Source organism: Cibotium barometz, chromosome 62 (assembly GCF_041138505.1).
Source record: "Cibotium barometz isolate CiBa-2024 chromosome 62, ASM4113850v1, whole genome shotgun sequence".
In the NCBI taxonomy this organism is placed as follows: Eukaryota; Viridiplantae; Streptophyta; class Polypodiopsida; order Cyatheales; family Cibotiaceae; genus Cibotium; species Cibotium barometz.
This window is the reverse complement of record NC_141107.1, coordinates 32,369,668-32,393,479: the sequence shown is the minus strand read 5'-3', so window position 1 is coordinate 32,393,479 and position 23,812 is coordinate 32,369,668. Positions and strand designations below refer to the sequence as shown.

Here is a 23,812-nt window from a genome sequence, read left to right as displayed (position 1 = left end):
TTTTTCCACCAAGATAAACTCTCCCACGAGTTTGAGGGAAGAATACTGGCACTTCTAACTAGTCATATGTCGAGATCCTCCACTGTCGATGATTTATAAACCATTAGATGTTGAGGAATATTTTACCTTTACAAAGATTTCTTCTATTGCCACAAATAACTTTAGTACTATTCCTAGACTCCTTCTTCCAAAGCTTCAAAGTGCCATTCTTCTCATATGCTTCCTTCAGTCTACATGATTTGACCACATGACCAAGCTTATCACACGGTAGAAACACTTTACCGTAGATTTCTTCTTCTTTTTAAAAGCATTGGGGTTATTGGATTCCTTTCCCTTGCCTTTCTTTACATTTGTAGAGAATGCAACATCACTACCATCTCTAGCTTTGAAACACATCTCCTTTTCCGCCAACATTGCATGTTAACTCAAAAGTAAGAGGTGGGTTGCACACCCACGTGTTCAATGAGGTCACCAAATTTTCGAGTAAAATTTTGATTCACCTGTGCTAGCCCACCATCTGATCTTGAAGATTCTTTATCCACAATATGAACTGTACTACTGCCTCTCCATTAGAGTGTCTTTCTGTGCTGCAAGCTAATTCTCAAGGTTTTGAATCCTTGTCTAATTCCTCGTCTCATAGTAGTTCTTTAAAACTTGCCATGATAGTCATGTAAATCAAACTTCCTATTATATATAGTAAGGCCTCCAAGAGATCACATATATATGTAAATAAGACACATCCATGTATTCCTAGAATAAGGCTTCTAGTTTCTACACAAAGCCTTATGGGTAAATCCGAACTTAAGATTCTCTTCTATTTTCAAACTAGTCTCCCGAATATTTTCAGATCCTCTACTTCTTTCCCTCGTACATTATGTGTTTTTTTGGGCTTATGCTTCTTTCTATAGGGTTTCGGAATCTTCTTCAGCTTTTTTGAGTCTCCCAATCATGCAATGATAACCTTCTTGGTGTTTATTTTCCCTATAGGAATTGTATATTGGGATAACAATTTTCCCTATAAGAATTGTATATTGGAATCTTCTTTCGCCTTTTTGGGTCTCCCAATCAGGCAATGATAACCTTCTTGGTGTTTATTTTCCCTATAAGAATTGTATATTGGGATAACAATTTTCTCTTCATGGCTTGCATTAGTTTTACAATTACTACCTTTGGTTTCCAACTATCCCCCATGGTCTGGGGCATGGCCTTAGTCTTTATTTCTTAGTCTCCTTGACTGTTGTCAAGCCATTGTATATAATGATAGGTAACACGACATTCATTCTTTTGCTTTCAAAGTAGTACCCCAACTTGTTTATGGGCACTTTTGGCTGTTTCAGCTTGTCATGGGCAAGACCAAAAGTATCCAATGACATGAAAGAATCATCTGCCACCAATGCATGGCCGACCATATGCTCTCTTCTTGGAAGTGTAAGCCCTACAACTTCACCATCCTCAACTAGCTTATCTAGTCAAGATAAGATTGAATGTGTAACAATTATAAACAAGAAAGGGCTAAGTGGGCATCCCTGCCTGACCGATCATGTCAAATGAATGGGCTCAGACACCTCACCATTAATCATAACCCTAGCCATTGCATGTTGGCTAATAGTATAAATCAAAGAAGACATGTGAGGACCAGATCCCATAGCCTACATAAGCTATGAAAGAAAAGACCAACTAATGTGATCATAAGCCTTTTCAATATCCAGTTGAATCATAACCACCTTGAAGCCCTTGCATAATCAATTCCAATTTGTACATTCAATATATTATGCAAAATATTCTGACCTTTAACAAATCCGGTTGAATCATAACCACCTCTTGCCCTCAAAGCCCTTGCATAATCAATTCCAATTTGACCATCTCTTGCCTCGAAGCCCTTGCATAATTAATTCTAATTTGTATATTCAATATATTATGCAAAATATTCCAACCTTTAACAAATCCATATTGTCTTGGATGAATCAAAGTAGGAAGAAATCGCTGCAACCTGTTGGCCAAGACTTTTGCAAATATCTTATACGTGGCCCCCATTAACGTGATTGGCCTCCGTTGACATAGATTAACTAGGGATGGAACTTTAGGCAATAAACATACAAGCCTAATCTTCCAACTTGCAGGCATGATACTCATATTCCACACCTCCTAAAAAATAGAAGTGAAAGAGGCCTTCAATTCATCGACATACTTCGTGAAAGCTCATTGGGAAGCCCATCCCATCCTGGACCTTTCCCTTTGGGCAAATGCTTCAACACAGCTTCCACCTCATCCTCAAATATATCTCTTTCCAATTCATTTGCAGAAACATTTGATACCTAGTGCCAAACCAAGTGAAACAAAGACTCTCTAGCTGCAATGACATTAGGAGATATGACTTTGCAGACCCAACAAATGGCGATAAAAGTCCATACACACATCTAGAACACAAGCAAGATCAGTAATCAATACTCCTTGCCTATCTTGCATCCTGACAATATTCTCACGTGCATGCTTTTGCTACAAACGAGGAAAGAACATATGTGACTGGCAATTAGAATCCGTTAGGGCATCCATTTGAGCCGCAAGCTTATATCTCACATATTGATTCTCCTATAATGCTACAACCTGATGGGACAACCAATCAATAACTATCTCAATGTCATGGCAAGAATCGTCCTCTTGAACCACCTGGTTCAAATCAACCAACAACGATTCTAGGTTCTGCAACTTCTCCCAAAAATATGATGTATTATGAATCCCATACTAGCGAGCAAGCTTTCAAATATTGATTATGCAACACTCCCAAGTTGACACCCCAACAGAGAGTACATGGTCTCGAAAGTTTTGTAACACCTGTAACATAAACTGATGGAAAATAGTATGTGCCAAGAAATTATGGTTAACTTTAAGAGGAGACTTTCCCAATAATGGCCTATAAGCATCCATAGAATGGCTATGCATCTCCAATACCAAAGGGAAATGATCTGACAAAATATGATTATATTCCACCTACATGGACATTTTCTTTGGTAGAAACAGATCATATTGGAAAACACGTTACCCACGTAATTTTGAGAGGCATATGTAAATCCTCTCTCATGGGGGTGTAGCCATGACCACATATCTTGTTTCAAAACTTGATTGGCAAATGTAAATCCTCTCTCATGGGGGTGTAGCCATGACCACATATCTTGTTTCAAAACTTGATTGGCAAACACATTCCAACTGAGCCTCTCCGGCCCATCCATAATAGAGTGAGGTGTAGAAGCATGCTCCGGCAATTCACATACACTAAAATTGCCTAACACAAAGCCAGGCTCAGTATTGCACACAAACACCATAAATCATCCCATAATTGACGACGTTGTGCAACACCATTAGCCATAATGTTTCATCCATAAACTCCACTTCCATAACAATGAACCGTCCCCGAACATCCTACATAACCAATGATGGCTTAAGCTGAGATTTCACTGCAATCTCATGACCCCTGATTGTGTAGTGGGGTGTCCACTATAAAACACACAAAATTCCTTGTAATCATACACTTGTCCAACCATGGAATGTTGTTTATGCTCCACAACACAAAACATATCCCATTGAACTTGAAACATAGTACGCCACATGCGATAATTCTTAGACGGTGAACACACACCTTTTACATTCCAAAGAGCAATCTTCATAATCTATTAAAAAAAACAAAAAGCCAATCAATGAGAGGTACCACCATCGGCATCTCTTTCCTTAAAAAATATTGCACAGGATCCTCAATGCCTTCTCTCACCATCTGTTCCCATACTCTTTACAGCAAAACATCCACTTGTTCCTTCTCACCTAAAGTACAGGCATCACTAGGTGATGTATCCTGTCTCCATTAGATGCTCTCTCTCTCTCTCTCTCTCTCTCTCTCTCTCTCTCTCTCTCTCTCTCTTGTCTCGAGTCTCGAGTCCTTCATGCATGTGCTGTTGCACGTCTCTCTCTTGCCTCTCACCTGGGTCGCGACTCGCATTGCTAGGGCGGTAGGTATGTAGGGTCTCAGGGTTATGTTGCTACTCAAGAGTCAGATCCAGCCTCTAGGCATAGGATGTTTTGATGCTTTGTCAGGGTAATAATAGCTCACCTACTAGCCTTGGTCTTCCCACTAGCGTTGAGGCCTAAGGAGTGAGAAAAGCATCCCCCTAGCCCTCAACTCTCGAGTATCATGGTCTTTGGTGGAAAGAACCATCTTTAGTGTTGTTAAGGCTCCCAGCCCCTTCATCAAACTATTATCAAGGTAATAATAGGTTTCCATTCTTCTTCTTCATTACAAATAATAGGTATGGATGTTTTGTGCACTATCAAGGTAATACCAGCAACTAGCCATTTTGTTCACTAGGCAACAAACTACTTGGAAGTGACATGATTTATGAAGGAATTTTATAGGCAATGTGCTAAAACTTGAAGGTGGAGTCTAGTGGATGAGAAAAGGTTGCAAGTGTAATCACGATTTAGGCCCCTTTGCAGAGACTTATAAGCTATACATGCAAGCTTTTTTATTTATATATATTTTGTAACATGCTCATCATGGACTAGATGTCATCAATGTAATACCATATTTGGAATATAGAGGGTGATGTAGATTGGAGAGCCCACCCCAATGTGTTTCTTCTCCATTTATCATCTTACATTAAGCTCTTTGCCAGCTGTATGCTCAGCCATAGTTATGTAGAGAGAGAGAGAGAGAGAGAGAAAGAGAGAGAGAGAGAGAGAGAGAGAGACTTATAAAAGATGTTTGAACCTTTTATAGTTTTTATATATGGCTTCTTCATCCAAAAAGGGGGCATCCCAAGAAAGATACATTTCAGTTAAGCATATGTGCTGCATTATCTCAAAAGACAAAAGTATAAGAAGATGTGTTAAGACCAACATCATCCATTTCTTTCAATTCTCCCAATGGTATGTAGGACATTGCATTAAGTGACATTAAGTGACATTCGGTCCAGTTTGAATTTAGACTCTAATGTCCATTTGGAGAATATGGATGATGAAGCTTGAGAAATATTACCTATTTGTCATGCCTCGCCTCTTCCTCATGCATTAAGAAACTTACATGAGATACAAAATCAATATGATACTCACATGAAATGAGGTTTTGTAATAATGAAGTTGCCAAAAAACAAAATATCATCATTTATATAAAGAACGTTGAAAGATATATTTTCAATGAAGTTAGCTAATGCATGATGCCAATGGACAAGAACAGATACATTGTCTTTGATGTACATAATCCAAAATGTTTAATGTGTTTACCATAGTTGGTACCACGGTCTTACAAAGCCTTCCATAGAAATTCATCAACAATAATCTAAGGAACATAAAAAGGCTAGACTTATGTGGATAGAAAAAGAGAAGAGAATAACTATGCAAAGCGTTACATCGGGGTGAAGAAGAAAAGAGGGCTTCAAGGGTTAAGTTGCATATTTGAGCGGTTAAGTTTCTTATTCAAGTAGTTAAGTTGCCACTTGAAAAGCATATACAAATATTGCATCAGGGTGAAGAAGAAAAGAGGGCTTCAAGGGTTAAGTTACTCATCTAGGTGGTTTATTTCCTTGCAAATATTGAGGAGTTGATGTTTTTTAATATGTCAAATGTTCCTTTACATCAGTCATATGATGCTGCCTATACTTCTACGTATGCAGCAAAGTTTTTTCTAGAAGCTTGGCATATTTTGTTTTATTAGAAGATTTGTGCTGAAATTTTGGAGAGTCCATTCTTTTCTTTGTAACATGCTCATCATGGATTAAATGTCATCAATGTAATACCATATTTGGAATATAGAGGTTAATGTAGAGTCCATTCTTTTCTTTGTAACATGCTCATCATGGATTAAATGTCATCAATGTAATACCATATTTGGAATATAGAGGTTAATGTAGGAGGCAAAATAGAGGTTGCATGCATTGAAGCTCTTGAAGATACCGACAGGATCGATGGTTCTCCATGCATTGAAGCTCTTGAAGATACCGATAGGATCAATGGTTCTCCATGCATTGAAGCTCTTAAAGATACTGGCACCTGCCATGGTCCCCCCATCCATCCAATGATGTACCTGGGAGAGTTGGTGTTAACAATGTTAGTTGCAGGTGCATGTGTTCGTGCATGCCATGAGATACGAGATGTTTAAAAAAACGAGATACCCATAGTGAAGTATTCAGGTGACATGCATGGGCAATGGGCAAAAGGTGTACCCTCTATGTGTACTCCTCCAACGTAAAAATTTATCCAAGTCAATTGCTTTCTTCTTCGACTCTTTTTACTGCATTCCTTGACATTTACTTGACACCCCTTTTCTTGGGGAGTCAAGATCGTGAGATGTTGATGCATGTCACATCAAACATAGCTACAATAGAGCTGTGTGGCCTCTTTTGCTCGAGGAATTCACTGTTATAAAGCACTAGGGGCTATAAGGTATTTGTTTCTTTACTCTGCATAGAGCGAGAGGGGGGTTTGCTTTGGTATACTAATGTAGGCTGTCTTTATCTCCCAATCCTAAGGCAAGACTTGGCCTCTGAATTCCCTCGCATTGAGCCATGCTACATGATCCCCTGAGGCATGCTTCTATGCCTCTGTGGGGAACATGTCTTGTTTCTTTGCTAGTGTTAGAGTATTGAGACTATTGAAGGTTATCCAGGCATCACCTCTATCTCTTCAAAGGGGATATTGGGATTTCGAAGTTAGTTGGTGTGAACAACCCTTACTAAGGTCTAGATCAAAAGATGAGGCTTGATTCCTATAAAAGCATGTAAGTGGCAATTTCTTATCATAATATGAGTACTATTTAAGTTGTGCAATCTCTCTCTTTTCTACATAATAGCAGCAGCATTTGGTGTGCAGACAGGGCCGACATCATCTTTAACAACATCATCAACATTATCATTGATTTCATTCCTACTAAGTATCATTTCCATACTCTGCACTTTGTAATTTTTCATACACTTTACAAGTTTCCATCATCAGTAGTGATCCACTAGCAGCCATTTCGGTTGCATACATTGGGCATTGACGATACATGCATGTAGTTGGGATATTTACATTCTATGTTAGAGATTAGTTATTTGCAGGTAAAATGACAAGCAGTGATGTATTTGGGATACTTTCCACTAAGGATAAGTTTGATGGGACCAACTACCTATTGTGACACAATTATTTGATGATCACATGAGATGTATGTTCTCTCGTTCACCATCAAAGAAAAGAATGGACTCTCCAAAATTTCAGCACAAATCTTCTAATAAAATAAAATATGCCAAGCTTCTAGAAAAAGTTTTGTTGCATATGTAGAAAATATAGGTAACATCATATGATTGATGTAAAGGAACATTTGACATATTAAAAAACATAAACTCCTCGATATTTACAAGGAAATAAACCACCTAAATGAGCAACTTAACCCTTGAAGCCCTCTTTTCTTCTTCACCCTGATGCAACATTTATATATGCTTTTCAAGTGGCAACTAAACTACTTGAATAAGTAACTTAACCACTTGAATAAGCAACTTAACCACTTGAATAAGCAACTTAACCCTTGAAGCCCTCTTTTCTTCTTCACCTTGATGTTTTGTATACGCTTTTCAAGTGGCATAGTTATCCTCTTCTCTTTTTCTGTCCACATAACTCTAGCCTTTTGATGGATTTCTAAGGAAGGCTTTTGTAAGACCGTGGTACCAACTATGGTAAACACATTAAACATTCTGGATTACGTACACCAAAGATAATGTATCCATTGGATTGTTGATGGATTTCTAAGGAAGGCTTTTGTAAGACCGTGGTACCAACTATGGTAAACACATTAAACATTCTGGATTACGTACACCAAAGATAATGTATCCATTCTCGTTCGTTAGCATCATGCATTAGCTAACTTCATTGAAAATACATCTTTCAACTATGGTAAACACATTAAACATTCTGGATTATGTACACCAAAGACAATGTATCCATTCTCGTTCATTAGCATCATGCATTAGCTAACTTCATTGAAAATACATCTTTCAATGTTCTTTATATGAATGTTGATATTTTATTTTTTGGCAGCTTCATTATTACCAAACCCCATTTCATGAGTATCATATTGATTTTGTATCTCATGTAAGTTTCTTAATGCATAAGAAAGAGGTGAGGCATGACAAATAGGTAATATTTCTCTAGCTTCGTCACCCATATTCTCCAAATGGACATTAAAGTCTAAATTCAAACTAGACCCAATGTCACTCGATGCAATGTCCTACAATCCATTGGGAGCATTGAAAGAAATAGATGTTGTTGATCTTAACACATCTCCTTATACTTATCTCTTTTGAGATAATGCAGCAGATATGCTTAGCTGAAATGTATCTTTCTTGGGATGCCCCTTTTTGGACAAAGAAGCCATATATAAAAACTATAAAAGGTTCAAACATCTTTTATAAGTCTCTCTCTCTCTCTCTCTCTCTCTCTGTGCATAACTATGGGCTGAGCATACAACTAGTAAAGAGCTTCTCTCTCTCTCTTTGTGTGTGTGTGTGTGTGTGTGTGTGTGTGTGTGTGTGTGTGTGCATAACTATGGGCTGAGCATATAACTAGTAAAGAGCTTAATGTAAGATGATAAATGGAGAAGAAACACATTGGGGTGGGGCTGACACTAAGCAATACCCATTCATTCCCTTGCAATAGAATTCTTGTGAGCCCTTCTATTCTCTATTCTTACTTACATGTATGCTATTGGATTCGTGCATGCTAAATGCGTGCTTGCTTGCATAGGTTTGCTTGTTGGTTGCTCCCTCTCATTAGGTTCTTCTTCCCCCACCTTGTGTGAAAGAGAACCACCACGAAGGCCAATCTCTATTTGCCTCCACTTTGGCAAAGAGAGCTCTTCCTTCACCCTCTTGGAAAAGGAGCATTCATGTGTGACAACCTAGTGAGGACGGGATGGATGAGGTAGCATACCCACATTGAGGAGTTGCATTGCCGCTCGAAGGCAAGACCCAACGACACATGGTTCAGCAAGCCCAAGGTGAGCTCTGACTTGAACACATATAGAACTTTTATAATTTGATATGAAACAATTTTTGAATAAGTAGCTTCAAATTGATTGTTAAACCCTTTCAATGCGAAGCTGAGTGTTTCGTCCCGATAATTTTCACCATGTCGAAATTCATGAGAGGGAGCCTTGATAGAGTGCAAGGCCGTGCTAATCCTAAACCTATGCAAGGCCATGCCAAACCAAGCCTGAACAGAGTGCAAAGCGATGCCAAACCCAGTCGTGTTAAACATAGTCACGCCAAATCTGCAAGAGAAGACCAGGAAAGAGTGCAAAGCGATGTAACCATGGAGGCCATCTCTCTTCCTGACATGCTCAGGTTCGCCTCAAAACTTTCTGTGAGAAAACGCAGCCTTTGCATTTGTGTTATGTTGCTGAATTGATTTCGTTGTCACAGGTTTCTTGAAGAGGAAGAAGCCGTGCTCACTCAGATGCATCGCAAGGTTTCTGATGAGCTCCATCGCCTCCAGGTAAGTAGTAAAAGCTCTTAACGGCGAGCCTCTCATGTGTTGTAGCAATGTTGGAAGACTAAGACCCGTCCGTGTGTGCAGGTAGAAGAGCACGTGTTTCTGCACACCGTGGAAATTCTAGGCCAAAAGCATGCTCCCAATAGCAAGGTAATGTATGGAAACTCCCATTTTTCCATAGGTTGTTAGGTTCAAGGGTGTAAGGGTTTGGATTAGGTATAGATCTTAGGTCTGGTGCAGGGTTCGGCTTAAAGACAGGTATAGGGCTTAGATGTCGTATAGGTTTTAGATTGGCATCTATCGGGTCTGGGGTTTAGACTAATTTAGGCCCTGTTTTAGGGCTCAGGTCAGGTCTAGGTTTTACTTTGGGTTGTCAATGGCTGGTCACGTGGCTTGAATCTGTTGCTCTGCCATAATTTTTGCGTTGATCATCTTTTGTAGGCTGTTAAGTTAAACGTTTTGTGTTTAGGTTAGATCTAGGGCTTAGGTTAGTTTAATGGTTTAGGATAGGTGTAGTAGGTCCAAAAATTAGGTAGGGTGTAAGGGTAGGTCTAGGGATTAGGTTGTAGGATTAAGGCTAGGTTTAGTTTATGGTTGCTATCTCTATTCTTAGTTCATGGCTCAGGTTAAGTTTTGTGGGGTTGTAAACTGCAGGTGAAAGGGAATCAGCAGCGGGATGCGGATGGAGATCAGGAGGAATTAGTTGAAGCCATAAAGGAAGCATTGGCGGAAGATGGAGACATTGTGCAAGGCAAGGTGGATAAAGGTGGAGAAACTTCATAAGAGGTACGTACTACAAGGGCAGCTTGTCAATGATTTTGTGGTTTGTGTTGTGGCTACTTAGGAGCCTTCAGTATATAAAAACAAAAGCTTTGGCATAGATTTCTTGCATGGCTGAACAAGTGCATACGTCAATATTGGTTAGAGCATTCTCAACAGCTTTCTCTTCACCTTTCCGAGCTTGGAAGCCAATATGTATGACCTTGTTACTAACCCTCCACTCAAATCTCTTATCTTTGAAGAGCTCTCACTAGGTGTCACATGCATGAGTCTTCAGATGCATGTGTCACGGCTTCACGAGGTAGTTTAGGACGGTTTTAGGGTTTAGCGTACCTTTGTGAGCCCTCATAGAAGGGATGTGGCCAATGAACGACTGAGTGAGTGTAGAGAGGTTATGCACATGTATATGGGGGGTTACAGCTGCGTGGAGGGGCATTGGCGTGTGAGAGTGAACAAGCATGGGCAACAAAGAATCTGGCAAGTGGGTGAAGGAAGATGCTAGAGAGAAGGTGGCAAATTGCTCAAGGAGTGCCAAGGAAGGGGCACTCAGAAGCAGCCCATCAGAGAGGTGGTTTACAGAGGGCATGGGCAGGGGGGTGCCAGAAACAGCTGCCCCAAAGACTCATGTGTGTTGTGGAGGGGCAAGGTGCTCTATTCCTTCCTTTCCAATCTAAGACAAGGTTGGTAGTGGGTGGTACTGGATTTACTTGGAATAATGATTGATAGAGGATGAACATATATACTGAGGGCGATATCCCAAAACTCATATGAGGAGAGAAGTGCCTTCAGCTTGAACTTTCATAGGGGTGATTGGTGGGGTTAAGCTTCTTTTAGCATGGAAGGGTGGTGGGCGTAGTCTTGTAGACTAAGCTATTTCTTCTAATAAGTTGTTGTTAGAAAACAACTATCTAAGAAGTCTTGTAACAAAGCCAGAGCATGAATACCATGTAAAAGGAACGTTTTGTGTATGCAGACCACACTCACAAGAAGTAGGATCTTTCGCAGGAGTGAGCACAAAATTGAAACTCAAATTGCACAACAAGACATATGGAGTACAATGCTGTATCAATCTCGGGCGGATCTTCTGTGACAAGCTCTTTTGGATTTGGCCCCACATACTTCCGCAAAAGACTCAAGTGAAAAGCATTGTGAATCTTCCAATGGATGGGTAAAACAAGCCTGTAGGACACTTCATTGATCTTTTCAACCACTTTGAAGGATCCATAATATCGAGTAGAAAGCTTTGGATATGATCCCTCTCGTCTTGGTCTTTTTCGAAGCCTAGCTTTCTCGAATTTCAGTAATACCCAATCACCATCCTTGACTTGCATGTCCCTTCTATGCTTGTCATAGCAGCCCTCTTATGCTTGTCTTGTGACCTTGCAATGGGTGTCCGCATCTGAGCAAAGGCTACATCCAAGTCACGCATATACTCATCAGCTGCAAAAATCTCATCCTTTGTATATACGAAGGATGGGTGGCAAGACCACTCTGCCATAAATAATCTCAAACTGTGTTGTTGTAGGCAAACTCTACGAAGATACTTCTCCCACGCACTCTTTTGATCTACCACATAACACTTCAACAAATCCAACACGGCTGAATTTGCAGCTTGACTTTGGCCATCCGTTTGGGGGTGATATGCTGATGAAAACTCAAGCTTAGTACCCATGTTATCAAATAAAGCCCTCCAAAAGAGGCTCGTAGTCATGGGATCTCTATCCCAATGATGGACTTAGGCATACCATGATGCTTGAATATGTTAGCAAGAAAAAGCTTCACCATATGATCAACTTTAATGGTTTTCTTGACAGGCAAGAAGTGAGCTTGCTTGCTAAACATGTCTACAATGGTCCAAATAGCATAATTTCCATACTGGGATCTAGGCAAATCCATAATAAAGTCCATAGTAATGCTTTCCCATGGCTGTGAGGGAATAGGCAATGGCTGAAGCAAACCTGGAGGCTTTTGCCTATCAAATTTCACCTTTTGGCAAGTAATACATGCGTGTACATATGCCTCAGTGTCTTTACGCATGCTTGGCCAAAAGAAATATCTTTTGATCATGCGTGTCGTAGGTAAAATACCTCTATGTCATATGACCATTATAAGGTGGAGCGTGACATTCCTCCATAACCTTTGGACGCATATCCTTCACCACACATAAGCAGTTATCCTTCGTAAGATAACCCTCTTTGATCACATAAGAGGCATGTGAGTGACCAGCCATCAAATCAGTCCATATATGGGAAAAATCAGCATCCAAATGATAAAGCTCACGCATGGCAGATAAGTCCCCATGAGAGGCCACTGAAACTGCAGCTATATAGGGCTTCGTGGACAAAGCATCTGCCACCAAATTCTTCTTTCCTGAAGTATATACAATCTGAAAATGAAACATGGAAAGAAAGTTTGCCATTCCCATTTGCTTCTCCGAAAGCTTTGTTTGAGATAGAAAATATCTAAAGCTTTGATGATCTGTCTTGACTACAAATTCAGCCCCAAGAAGATAATGCTTCCATATCTTTAAGGCATGAATTACAGCCAAGAGCTCTTTTTCATAGATGTCCATATGAAGCTTGGCATCATGCAATCGACGGCTCTCATATGCAACTGCATGACTTTCTTGATTTAGGATAGCCTCTATACAATTCCCACATGCATCACATTCCACCGTGAATGGCTTTTGCAAGTCGAGAACAATCAATACGAGTCGACATATGATAGCATTCTTAGTTGCAAAAAGGCATCTTGCTCCTTTGAAGTCCATTTAAAAGCAGCTTTCTTCTTCGTGAGATCATGTAAAGGTGTGGCAATCATAGCAAAATGTCTTATAAAGCGCTTGTAGTATGAACATAACCCCAGAAAGCTACGTACCTCATGTACATTTTGCAACTCTGGCCAATTCCGAATGGTTTCAATCTTGGCAGGATTCATTCTTATACCATCCTTGGATACAATGTGGCCCAAATAGTATATCTCTGAAAGAAAGAACTCACTTTTCTTGGCATTAATGAAGAGTTTATGCTTTTGCAACTCTTCAAACACTGTAGCCAAATGAGTCCTATACTCTTGCTCATTCTTTAGAAAACCAAGATGTCATCAAAGAATACACCTGTGAATTTTTGATGGGGTCGGATTATCCTATCAATCATACGATTGAATGTGGCTGGGGCATTGGTGAGACCAAAAAGCATCACCAAAAAACTCATACAATCCAAAAGTTGCCCTGAATGCTGTTTTGTGGACATCCTCTGGCACCACTCGTATCTGGTGATAACCACTCTTCAAATCAATACGGCTGAAATAAGCCGAGCCATCAAGCTTATCCAAGATGTCATCAATGCGTGGGATTGGAAATCAGTTCTTGATGTGGTGAGCTTATTTAGAGCTCTATAATCCACAAACATGCGGAATGACCCATCTTTCTTTTGTACAAGAAGCACGGGAGAACAAAAAGGTAAGGAGCTTGGCTGAACCAAATCTTTCTCCAAAAGCTCATTAACCTGCTTCATAATCTCTTCTTGTTGTGCGGCACTCACACGATATGCGGGGATATACCAAAGCAAAATCCAGTGTGCCCTAAAGATAACAGAAGATCCACTTCACTGTGCTTGCTTTTGCTTTGTACTTGGGTTGTGCATAAATTAATGGGAAATGGCCATAAGCTGTCCGGACTTTATTAATTTTGGTCCAACCAAATGCGAACGCATTATAAGTTGTCCGGCCACTTATTAATGAGTGTGGACCTGCAAACCAATAAACTTTAGTAGTAAATGAAATAAGCTGTAAATTAAGTGTGGACGCACTTACCACGTGCAAAACCCATAAGCCCACAGTTTTAGGCCCAAACAGGTGTGCACACACGCGTCCACAAGGTGCCCGGGCGTCCCCGGTCCCTCGGACTTCACAAGCCAAAATAACAAGCATTGTCCAGGCAGCAAGACAATGTCACACAAAGTAAAATAAAGTTATGGCATGCATCATTTATGCATTGTGCACATGTAAACTTGGAGAACCACCTATCATCATTCTTGTACTTGAAAATATTCCGCCTGCCATCATAACACACCATGTGTGCATGGCCGGAATCCACACGGGCACCGCCCGAAAGTCCACAAATGTCCTGCCATGTCCTTGGACTCATATGCATCCACTCATATGATCCATACACATGCCTAGGTATAATACATACATGCATCTGCATGTTTCTAGGCCTGACACGCATCCGCATGTCCCTAGAATATAGGGGTTTGTGACATCCCGTATCCAAGTCTCTGACATACTCATTTGTTGCAAAAATCTCATCCTTTGTACGAAGGATGGGTGGTAGTACCACCTTGCCATAGATAATCTCAAAGGGCGCCTTGCCCGTAGAAGCATGTACCGTATTGTTTTAGGCAAACTCCACAAGTGGTAAATACTTCTCCCAATCCGATTTGCGGTCGGATACATCAGATTTCAGCATGTTGAGGACGACTGAATTTGCTATTTCACTTTGCCCATCTGTCTGTGGATGGTAAGCTGATGAGAAGTTCAGCTTTGTACCCATATTGTCAAACAATGCGCGCCAAAATAAGCTTGTGGTTCTAGGATCTCTATCCCCCACAATAGATTTAGGCATGCCATGGTGTTTGAATATCTGTGCCAAAAACATCCTAGCCATATGATCTGGCTTTATTGTCTTGCGCACAGGAATGAAATGTGCCTGCTTGCTAAACCTGTCAATGATGGTCCAAATAGCATCATTTCCCTGTGGCGTCCTTGGCAAATCCATAATGAAATCCATAGCAATGCTTTCCCATGGTTCATTTGGTATAGGCAAAGGCTGAAGCAATCCAGGTGTTTTATGTCGATCAAACTTGACCTTTTGACATACCATACATTCACGTACATATGCTTCAATATCCTTGCGAATTTCTGGCCAAAAGAAATACCTCTCCAAAGTTTGTGTTGTGGCCAAAATGCCTCTATGACCTGCATATGGAGGAGCATGGCACTCATCCGAACCTTATGGCGAAGGTTCTTTACCACACACATACGATTTTGCATCATGAGATATCCATCTCTTATGACATAAGATGGGACAGCAATACCCTCTTGTAATTCAGCCCATACATGTGCAAAATCCTCATCCAGATGATAAGTATTACGCATATCCGATAAGTCCTCATGGTATGCAACTGTAATAGCATGAACCTGTGGTCGTCTAGATAAGGCATCTGCCACCACATTCTTTTTCCCTGGAGTGTGTAAAATCTGAAAATGAAACATTGAGAGGAAATTTGCCCATCTCATATGCTTCTCTGAGAGCTTACTTTGAGTCAAAAAGTATCTCAAACTTTGATGATCAGTTTTGACCATAAAATCAGCCCCTAAAAGATAGTGTTTCCAAATACTAAGGGCATGAATTACAGCCAACAACTCCTGCTCATAAACCTGTAAGTGAAGCTCTGCATGTTGCAAGCGTCTGCTCTCATAGGCAATGGCATGTCCTTCTTGGTTCAAAACAGCCCCTATGCAGTCCCCACATGCATCACATTCCACCACAAAAGGTTTGTGCAAATCTGGAATAATGAGTACCGGTCCCGAGATGATTGCACTCTTCAACTTTTGAAAGGCATCTCTCTCTTCTTGTGTCCATTTAAAGATTGCTTTCTTCTTCGTTAACTCATGTAACGGAGCGGCAATGAAAGCAAAATGCTTGACGAATCTCCTGTAGTAAGCACATAAACCAAGGAAGCTCCTCACTTCATGGATTGATTTCAGCTTTGGCCATTCTTGCATGGCCTGTATCTTTGCGGGATCCATGCGCACACCATCCTTTGATACAATGTGACCAAGATAGTGAATCTCTGGGAGGAAGAATTCACTCTTTTTTGCATTTATGTAGAGTTGATTTTCCTTAAGCTCTTTAAACACAATAGCCAGGTGCTCACGATGTTGGGCTTCATTCTTTGAGAATACAATAATGTCATCAAAGAATATATCCCTGAACTTTCTATGCTTTCTGAACACCCTGTGTCACAAATCCCTATATTCTAGGGACATGCGGATGCGTGTCAGGCCTAGAAACATGCGGATGCATGTATGTATTATACCTGGGCATGTGTATGGATCATATGAGTGGATGCATATGAGTCCAAGGACATGGCAGGACATTTGTGGACTTTCGGGCGGTGCCCGTGTGGATTCCGGCCATGCACACATGGTGTGTTATGATGGCAGGCGGAATATTTTCAAGTACAAGAATGATGATAGGTGGTTCTCCAAGTTTACATGTGCACAATGCATAAATGATGCATGCCATAACTTTATTTTACTTTGTGTGACATTGTCTTGCTGCCTGGACAATGCTTGTTATTTTGGCTTGTGAAGTCCGAGGGACCGGGGACGCCCGGGCACCTTGTGGACGCGTGTGTGCACACCTGTTTGGGCCTAAAACTGTGGGCTTATGGGTTTTGCAGGTGGTAAGTGCGTCCACACTTAATTTACAGCTTATTTCATTTACTACTAAAGTTTATTGGTTTGCAGGTCCACACTCATTAATAAGTGGCCGGACAACTTATAATGCGTTCGCATTTGGTTGGACCAAAATTAATAAAGTCCGGACAGCTTATGGCCATTTCCCATTTGGTTGGACCTAAACTTATACAAACAGGACAAATGGAGCACTATGGGCTGGACACCTACCTGGACACCTTATGGGGACACTTGTCAGCCTGTATGTGAACCCACCAAGCCCCATAGGTGGCACTGGAGAAAGGCGCCTCCTTCAAGAGGCCATTTGGGCTGTTTTATTCATGATTCAGCACATTGGAGAGTTGGTTGAAGCTTTGGGAGTTGCTACAGGGCTGGTTGCTTGCTTCCCGCACTCACACAAGCTTGGATAATGATCCCCACACTCTTCTAAAGGGCTGGTTGGTAAATTTCAGACCTGTATTTTCTGGTTATTGCGAGTTTTGGGCTGGTTACAGGTGTCCAAAGTCAACTTGGACAATACAGGACAGCTCTAGGGACCTCCACAGGGCTGTAGGACCCTTTACAGGTGGATTTCTCGCGATGGAAAGCTGCTGTTTTGGACTGGTTATTGCATAAAACAGGCCGGACAGCAATGGAATATGAGAGCATGGATGTGTCTCAAGGATTCCTGGTGTAACAGGTGTTTAGGGCAAGCATTGGGAACACTTGCTCGCGGAGAACACAGGTTTCTGGATCAGTTTCTCGCGTGGAAACAGGGCCTATAGATCCATTTACATCCTGTGCAGGGCGGAGTACCTGTGAGGATTGTGATACTCTTGTGCAGGGCGGATGTACCTGTGAAGAGGCTTGTGCAGGGCGGATGTACCTGTGTGTAGGGCGGATGTACCTACAGATTCTCTTGTTTGAGATGTATTCATACATGATGTATTTGGTAGAATCAGGTGCAGGCTGGTGGTGAATCCCCAGGCACCCGTAAACTTGTACTTGCAGACTCTTTTGGTAATATAACCTAAAGGGGGGGGGTCAGCCTATCATCGGCCCCTTTATGTGGTGTACTGTCATTTTCAGCTTTGTGGTTGTAATGCTCAAGTGTTAAGTGCTCAGAATCTTGTTCACATTTATACGATTCCAATACACGCGTCCGCCTCCCGTTACATTGGTATCAGAGCTCAGTTTTTCCCCTCATTGGAAAACGGTCTGAGGCTTGGAATCTTAAGTGGTGACCTGATTTGAGTGTCATGGACAGCCACATTTCTGACAGTGTGGAGAACACACAGGACCGTGAACTTCATGGTACAAGGGATGCAAGTGATGCTGCAGGCAATGATGTCTATGGAGATGCAGGTACTCATGACACTATGCATTCTGATTTGGAATCTTTGAGGCGTCAAGTGCGACGCTATAGGGCTGAAACCGAAGAGCTTAGGTCATTGAAAAATGACCCGGAAATACAAAAGGTGTTGGCTGCGAAGGCAAAGGCTTCGGTCCATGAAGTCACTTTTGAAGCAATTGCAAAGGAAATGGATGTTGAGAAACCCCGAGAGCTTGCACTTGCATACCTAATGGTTAAGGGTGATGTATACACTGAAGCTGATGGTAGTTTGGCCTTCAAGAAGCCACCCCTCATGGCTGCCCATGGTGATGCACATGATGCACAACAAGCAGAAAGAGCACAGCAAGTGCCAAATGCTGAAAGGACAAGAGTCCCTGGTGCTAGGCTTGATGCAGGTCAAGAGAAGAGTAAGGATGAGGGATCCTCTACTCATTCCCGCTTTGCTCCAAGAAGACATGTCCGTTCTCGTGTTGAGCTTTCCACTCATTTGGAGAGTGTGACTCAAGAGAGAATGAAGAGGGATCGTGAATCTTCATCGCGGCATCATCATCATGCAGATGAACAGGATGTACATAGGGATGCATATAGAAGGAAGAAGCCTCGAGAGTTCAAGTCCGGTGACAAGGATGTAAAGTTTGAAAACTTTCAGGGACGGATGGACTCTACCAAAGCACTTGCTTTCATCAGACAGTTTGAGATAGCTTTTTGCAATGAAGACTTTTCGGAAAAGTCTATGCTCAGGCATGTGGGAATGCATCTCAAGGATACGGCAAGTGATTGGTGGCTTGCAAAAATACTTGATGGAAGTGCTGCCCCAACTTGGTCTTCTTTCAAAATTCAGTTCTATGATCAATTCTTACCGCCAAACTTTGCAAAGGATGTACGCAAGGAGTGGGATTGGCTGTCCCAAGATGAGGGAGAGTCCGTTGCTTCATACATAGCAAAGTTTTGGAAAGTCCTTCTCAAGGTTACTCCCTTCATGAAGATTGGAGAGGACGAGAAGAAGAGAAAGTTTGAATCGGGGCTCCATCACATCATCCAACAAAGCTTGGGAGTGTACCCAAATAAGACCATACAAGAGCTTATACACTCAGCCATGATTGCGGAGAACTTGCACATGAAAGCACCCACAAATAAGCCATTTGCAGGTCAAAACAAGAGCAAATTCAGGGCTGGTTATGACCAGAAAAAGGGTGGACAGCCACCTAAGAATGCTCCCAAAGATGGCCGAGATGCAAAGGATGACTCCGAAAAGAAGCCGGGGGGTAAACGCCACAATTTTGGGCTCTCAAAACAGCAATTGGAAGAGTACAGGAAGGCTGGAAAATGCTTTAAGTGTGGCAGTAAAGATCATATATATCCTAAATGCCCACAGAATCCTAAGAATGCTGAGCCTAATGTGCAAAAGCCTCTTGTAAATGTTGTACCCGATGTGCAGGGTAATACAGGGCATGAGCCCAAGAGTAGAGTCATATGCAAGGCTTGGGGCAAATTGAAGGATCAGCCCGCTTTGTTTCTTTTTGATGATGCTTCCACAGATAACTTTATATCCGTACAGATGGCTGCCGCCATAGGTCTCAATGTGGAAGACATGGGAATGCAAATGAATGCAGATGCTGCCTTTGAGGGCAAACAGGTTGATGTAACTCCGGTCATTGGTAAGCTCCGTGTACATATACAGGACTACCTCGACTATGAGAGCTTTTTAGTGGCTCCTCTTACAGGTTGTGATGTTTTGTTGGGGATGCCCTGGCATCACCGTTTAGAGCCTGTTAAGGCTTACAAAGAGAAGAAAATCAGCTTTGTACATAGGGGTCGTGAGCACTCTATAGATGCTGGTACTACTGGAAGTACCATACCTCTTGTAAGCCATGTACAAATTAATAAGGCAATAAAGAAATCAGCTTGTTCTTACTTGGTTTTTGTACGTGATACCATTGAACATTCTAGTGTTGATGTTAGTGCATTAGATCAAGACAAGCTTAACTTTTTGAATGAGTTCAAAGATTGTTTTGCAAATGCTTTGCCAGCAAGGTTGCCACCAGAGAGGCCGGAAGATCATTGCATAGATCTAATTCCCGGTAGCTCTCCACCTAATAGGCCACCATACAGGGTGAGTGCTAGTCAACAAGAAGAGATTATGGCACAGGTGAATGAACTTTTGGAAAAGGGTTTGATTCGTCCTAGTTCCTCGCCATATTGCTCGCCGGTACTTCTTGTTCAAAAGAAGGATGGTACTTACAGGATGTGTGTTGATTACCGTGCCCTCAATAAGATAACCATCAAGAATCGGTTTCCCATTCCGCGCATTGATGACATCTTGGACAAGCTTGAAGGTTCGGCATGTTTTAGCCGAATAGACCTCAAGAGTGGGTATCATCAAGTGAGAGTAGCACCTCAAGATGTACACAAGACTGCATTCAGGACAGCCTTTGGTCTTTATGAGTTTTTGGTGGTGCCTTTTGGCCTTACAAATGCACCCGCTACCTTCAACAGGATGATGGACAGGGTGTTCAGAAAACATAGAAAGTTCACAGGTATATTCTTTGATGATATTATTGTATTCTCAAAGAATGAAGCCCAACATCGTGAGCACCTGGCTATTGTGTTTAAAGAGCTTAAGGAAAATCAGCTCTACATAAATGCAAAAAAAGAGTGAATTCTTCCTCCCAGAGATTCACTATCTTGGTCACATTGTATCAAAGGATGGTGTGCGCATGGATCCCGCAAAGATACAAGCCATGCAAGAATGGCCAGAGCTGAAATCAGTCCATGAAGTGAGGAGCTTCCTTGGTTTATGTGCTTACTACAGGAGGTTCGTCAAGCATTTTGCTTTCATTGCCGCTCCGTTACATGATTTAACGAAGAAGAAAGCAATCTTTAAATGGACACAAGAACAGAGAGATGCCTTTCAAAAGTTGAAGAGTGCAATCATCTCGGGACCGGTACTCATTATTCCGGATTTGCACAAACCTTTTGTGGTGGAATGTGATGCATGTGGGGACTGCATAGGGGCTGTTTTGAACCAAGAAGGACATGCCATTGCCTATGAGAGCAGACGCTTGCAACATGCAGAGCTTCACTTACAGGTTTATGAGAAGGAGTTGTTGGCTGTAATTCATGCCCTTACTATTTGGAAACACTATCTTTTAGGGGCTGATTTTATGGTCAAAACTGATCATCAAAGTTTGAGATACTTTTTGACTCAAAGTAAGCTCTCAGAGAAGCATATGAGATGGGCAAATTTTCTCTCAATGTTTCATTTTCAGATTTTACACACTCCAGGGAAAAAGAACGTGGTGGCAGATGCCTTATCTAGACGACCACAGGTTCATACTATTACAGTTGCATACCATGAGGACTTATCGGATATGCGTAATACTTATCATTTGGATGAGGATTTTGCACATGTATGGGCTGATTTGCAAGAGGGTATTGCTGTCCCATCTTATGTCATAAGAGATGGATATCTCATGATGCAAAATCGTATGTGTGTGGTAAAGAACCTTCGCCATAAGGTTATGGATGAGTGCCATGCTCCTCCATATGCAGGTCATAGAGGCATTTTGGCCACGGCACAAGCTTTGGAGAGATATTTCTTTTGGCCACATATTCGCAAGGATATTGAAGCATATGTACGTGAATGTATGGTGTGTCAAAAGGTCAAGTTTGATCGACATAAAGCACCTGGATTGCTTCAGCCCTTGCCTATACCAAATGAACCATGGGAAAGCATTGCTATGGATTTCATTATGGATTTGCCAAGGACGCCACAGGGAAATGATGCTATTTGGACCATTATTGACAGGTTTAGCAAGCAGGCACATTTCATTCCCGTGCGCAAGACAATAAAGCCAGATCATATGGCTAGGATGTTTTTGGCACAGATATTCAAACACCATGGCATGCCTAAATCTATTGTGGGGGATAGAGATCCTAGAACCACAAGCTTATTTTGGCGCGCATTGTTTGACAATATGGGTACAAAGCTGAACTTCTCATCAGCTTACCATCCACAGACAGATGGGCAAAGTGAAATAGCAAATTCAGCCGTCCTCGACTTGCTGAAATCTTATGTATCCGACCGCAAATCGGATTGGGAGAAGTATTTACCACTTGTGGAGTTTGCCTACAACAATACGGTACATACTTCTACGGGCAAGGCGCCCTTTGAGATTATCTATGGCAAGGTGGTACTACCACCCATCCTTCGTACAAAGGATGAGATTTTTGCAGCAGATGAGTATGTCAGAGACTTGGATACTGCATTTGCACAGGTACGGACAGCCATAGAGAGGTCTCAAACCAAGATTAAAAAGGCAGCTGATAAGCATAGAAGGGATGTACAATTCAAACAAGGTGATTGGGTCTTGTTAAAATTTGAAAAGGCACGCCTTCGGAAGAGGCCAGGAAAAGAGGGAAAGTATCCTAAACTTTCCAACAGGTATTATGGACCTTTTCAGATCTTGGAGAAGATCAATGATGTTGCATTTCGGCTTGTACTCCCAGATCATTGGAACATGCATAATGCTTTTCATGTGAGCCTATTGAGACCTTATGTGGGACCGACACCGTTTGAGCCGGTTTTGGAAGACCCACCCGAGGTGGATGAGCTGGAAGAGATTCTTCAACCTGAACAGATTGTTTTTCACAAGGAACGAAAGCTTGCGGGAGGCAAACTTGTTCGTAGGTACCTTGTGAAGTTCAAGAATTATTCAGCTTTGGATGCAAAATGGATGGATGAGGCCTACTTCGAGGATTACCCAGATCTTTTGAAGGCCTATCTGGAGGCTTTTCAGTTGCGGTCAACTGATTAGAAGCCGGGGGGATGTCACAAATCCCTATATTCTAGGGACATGCGGATGCGTGTCAGGCCTAGAAACATGCGGATGCATGTATGTATTATACCTGGGCATGTGTATGGATCATATGAGTGGATGCATATGAGTCCAAGGACATGGCAGGACATTTGTGGACTTTCGGGCGGTGCCCGTGTGGATTCCGGCCATGCACACATGGTGTGTTATGATGGCAGGCGGAATATTTTCAAGTACAAGAATGATGATAGGTGGTTCTCCAAGTTTACATGTGCACAATGCATAAATGATGCATGCCATAACTTTATTTTACTTTGTGTGACATTGTCTTGCTGCCTGGACAATGCTTGTTATTTTGGCTTGTGAAGTCCGAGGGACCGGGGACGCCCGGGCACCTTGTGGACGCGTGTGTGCACACCTGTTTGGGCCTAAAACTGTGGGCTTATGGGTTTTGCAGGTGGTAAGTGCGTCCACACTTAATTTACAGCTTATTTCATTTACTACTAAAGTTTATTGGTTTGCAGGTCCACACTCATTAATAAGTGGCCGGACAACTTATAATGCGTTCGCATTTGGTTGGACCAAAATTAATAAAGTCCGGACAGCTTATGGCCATTTCCCATTTGGTTGGACCTAAACTTATACAAACAGGACAAATGGAGCACTATGGGCTGGACACCTACCTGGACACCTTATGGGGACACTTGTCAGCCTGTATGTGAACCCACCAAGCCCCATAGGTGGCACTGGAGAAAGGCGCCTCCTTCAAGAGGCCATTTGGGCTGTTTTATTCATGATTCAGCACATTGGAGAGTTGGTTGAAGCTTTGGGAGTTGCTACAGGGCTGGTTGCTTGCTTCCCGCACTCACACAAGCTTGGATAATGATCCCCACAC

At 41.8% G+C, this 23,812-nt stretch overlaps 1 protein-coding gene across 1 annotated transcript in view; it reads left to right on the top strand.

The window, feature by feature from the left end:
- Nucleotides 1–9,091: 9,091 nt before the first annotated feature.
- Nucleotides 9,092–23,812, top strand: part of LOC147604371 (uncharacterized) — a 59,824-nt gene continuing 45,103 nt past the window's right edge. The window contains exons 1-4 of the mRNA XM_086795443.1: nt 9,092–9,356; nt 9,435–9,507; nt 9,589–9,654; nt 10,159–10,290. Of these exons, the coding sequence (XP_086651569.1) occupies nt 9,142–9,356; nt 9,435–9,507; nt 9,589–9,654; nt 10,159–10,287 (483 nt within the window). The 5' untranslated portion in view covers nt 9,092–9,141 and the 3' untranslated portion in view covers nt 10,288–10,290. The remainder of the gene's footprint in view (nt 9,357–9,434; nt 9,508–9,588; nt 9,655–10,158; nt 10,291–23,812) is intronic.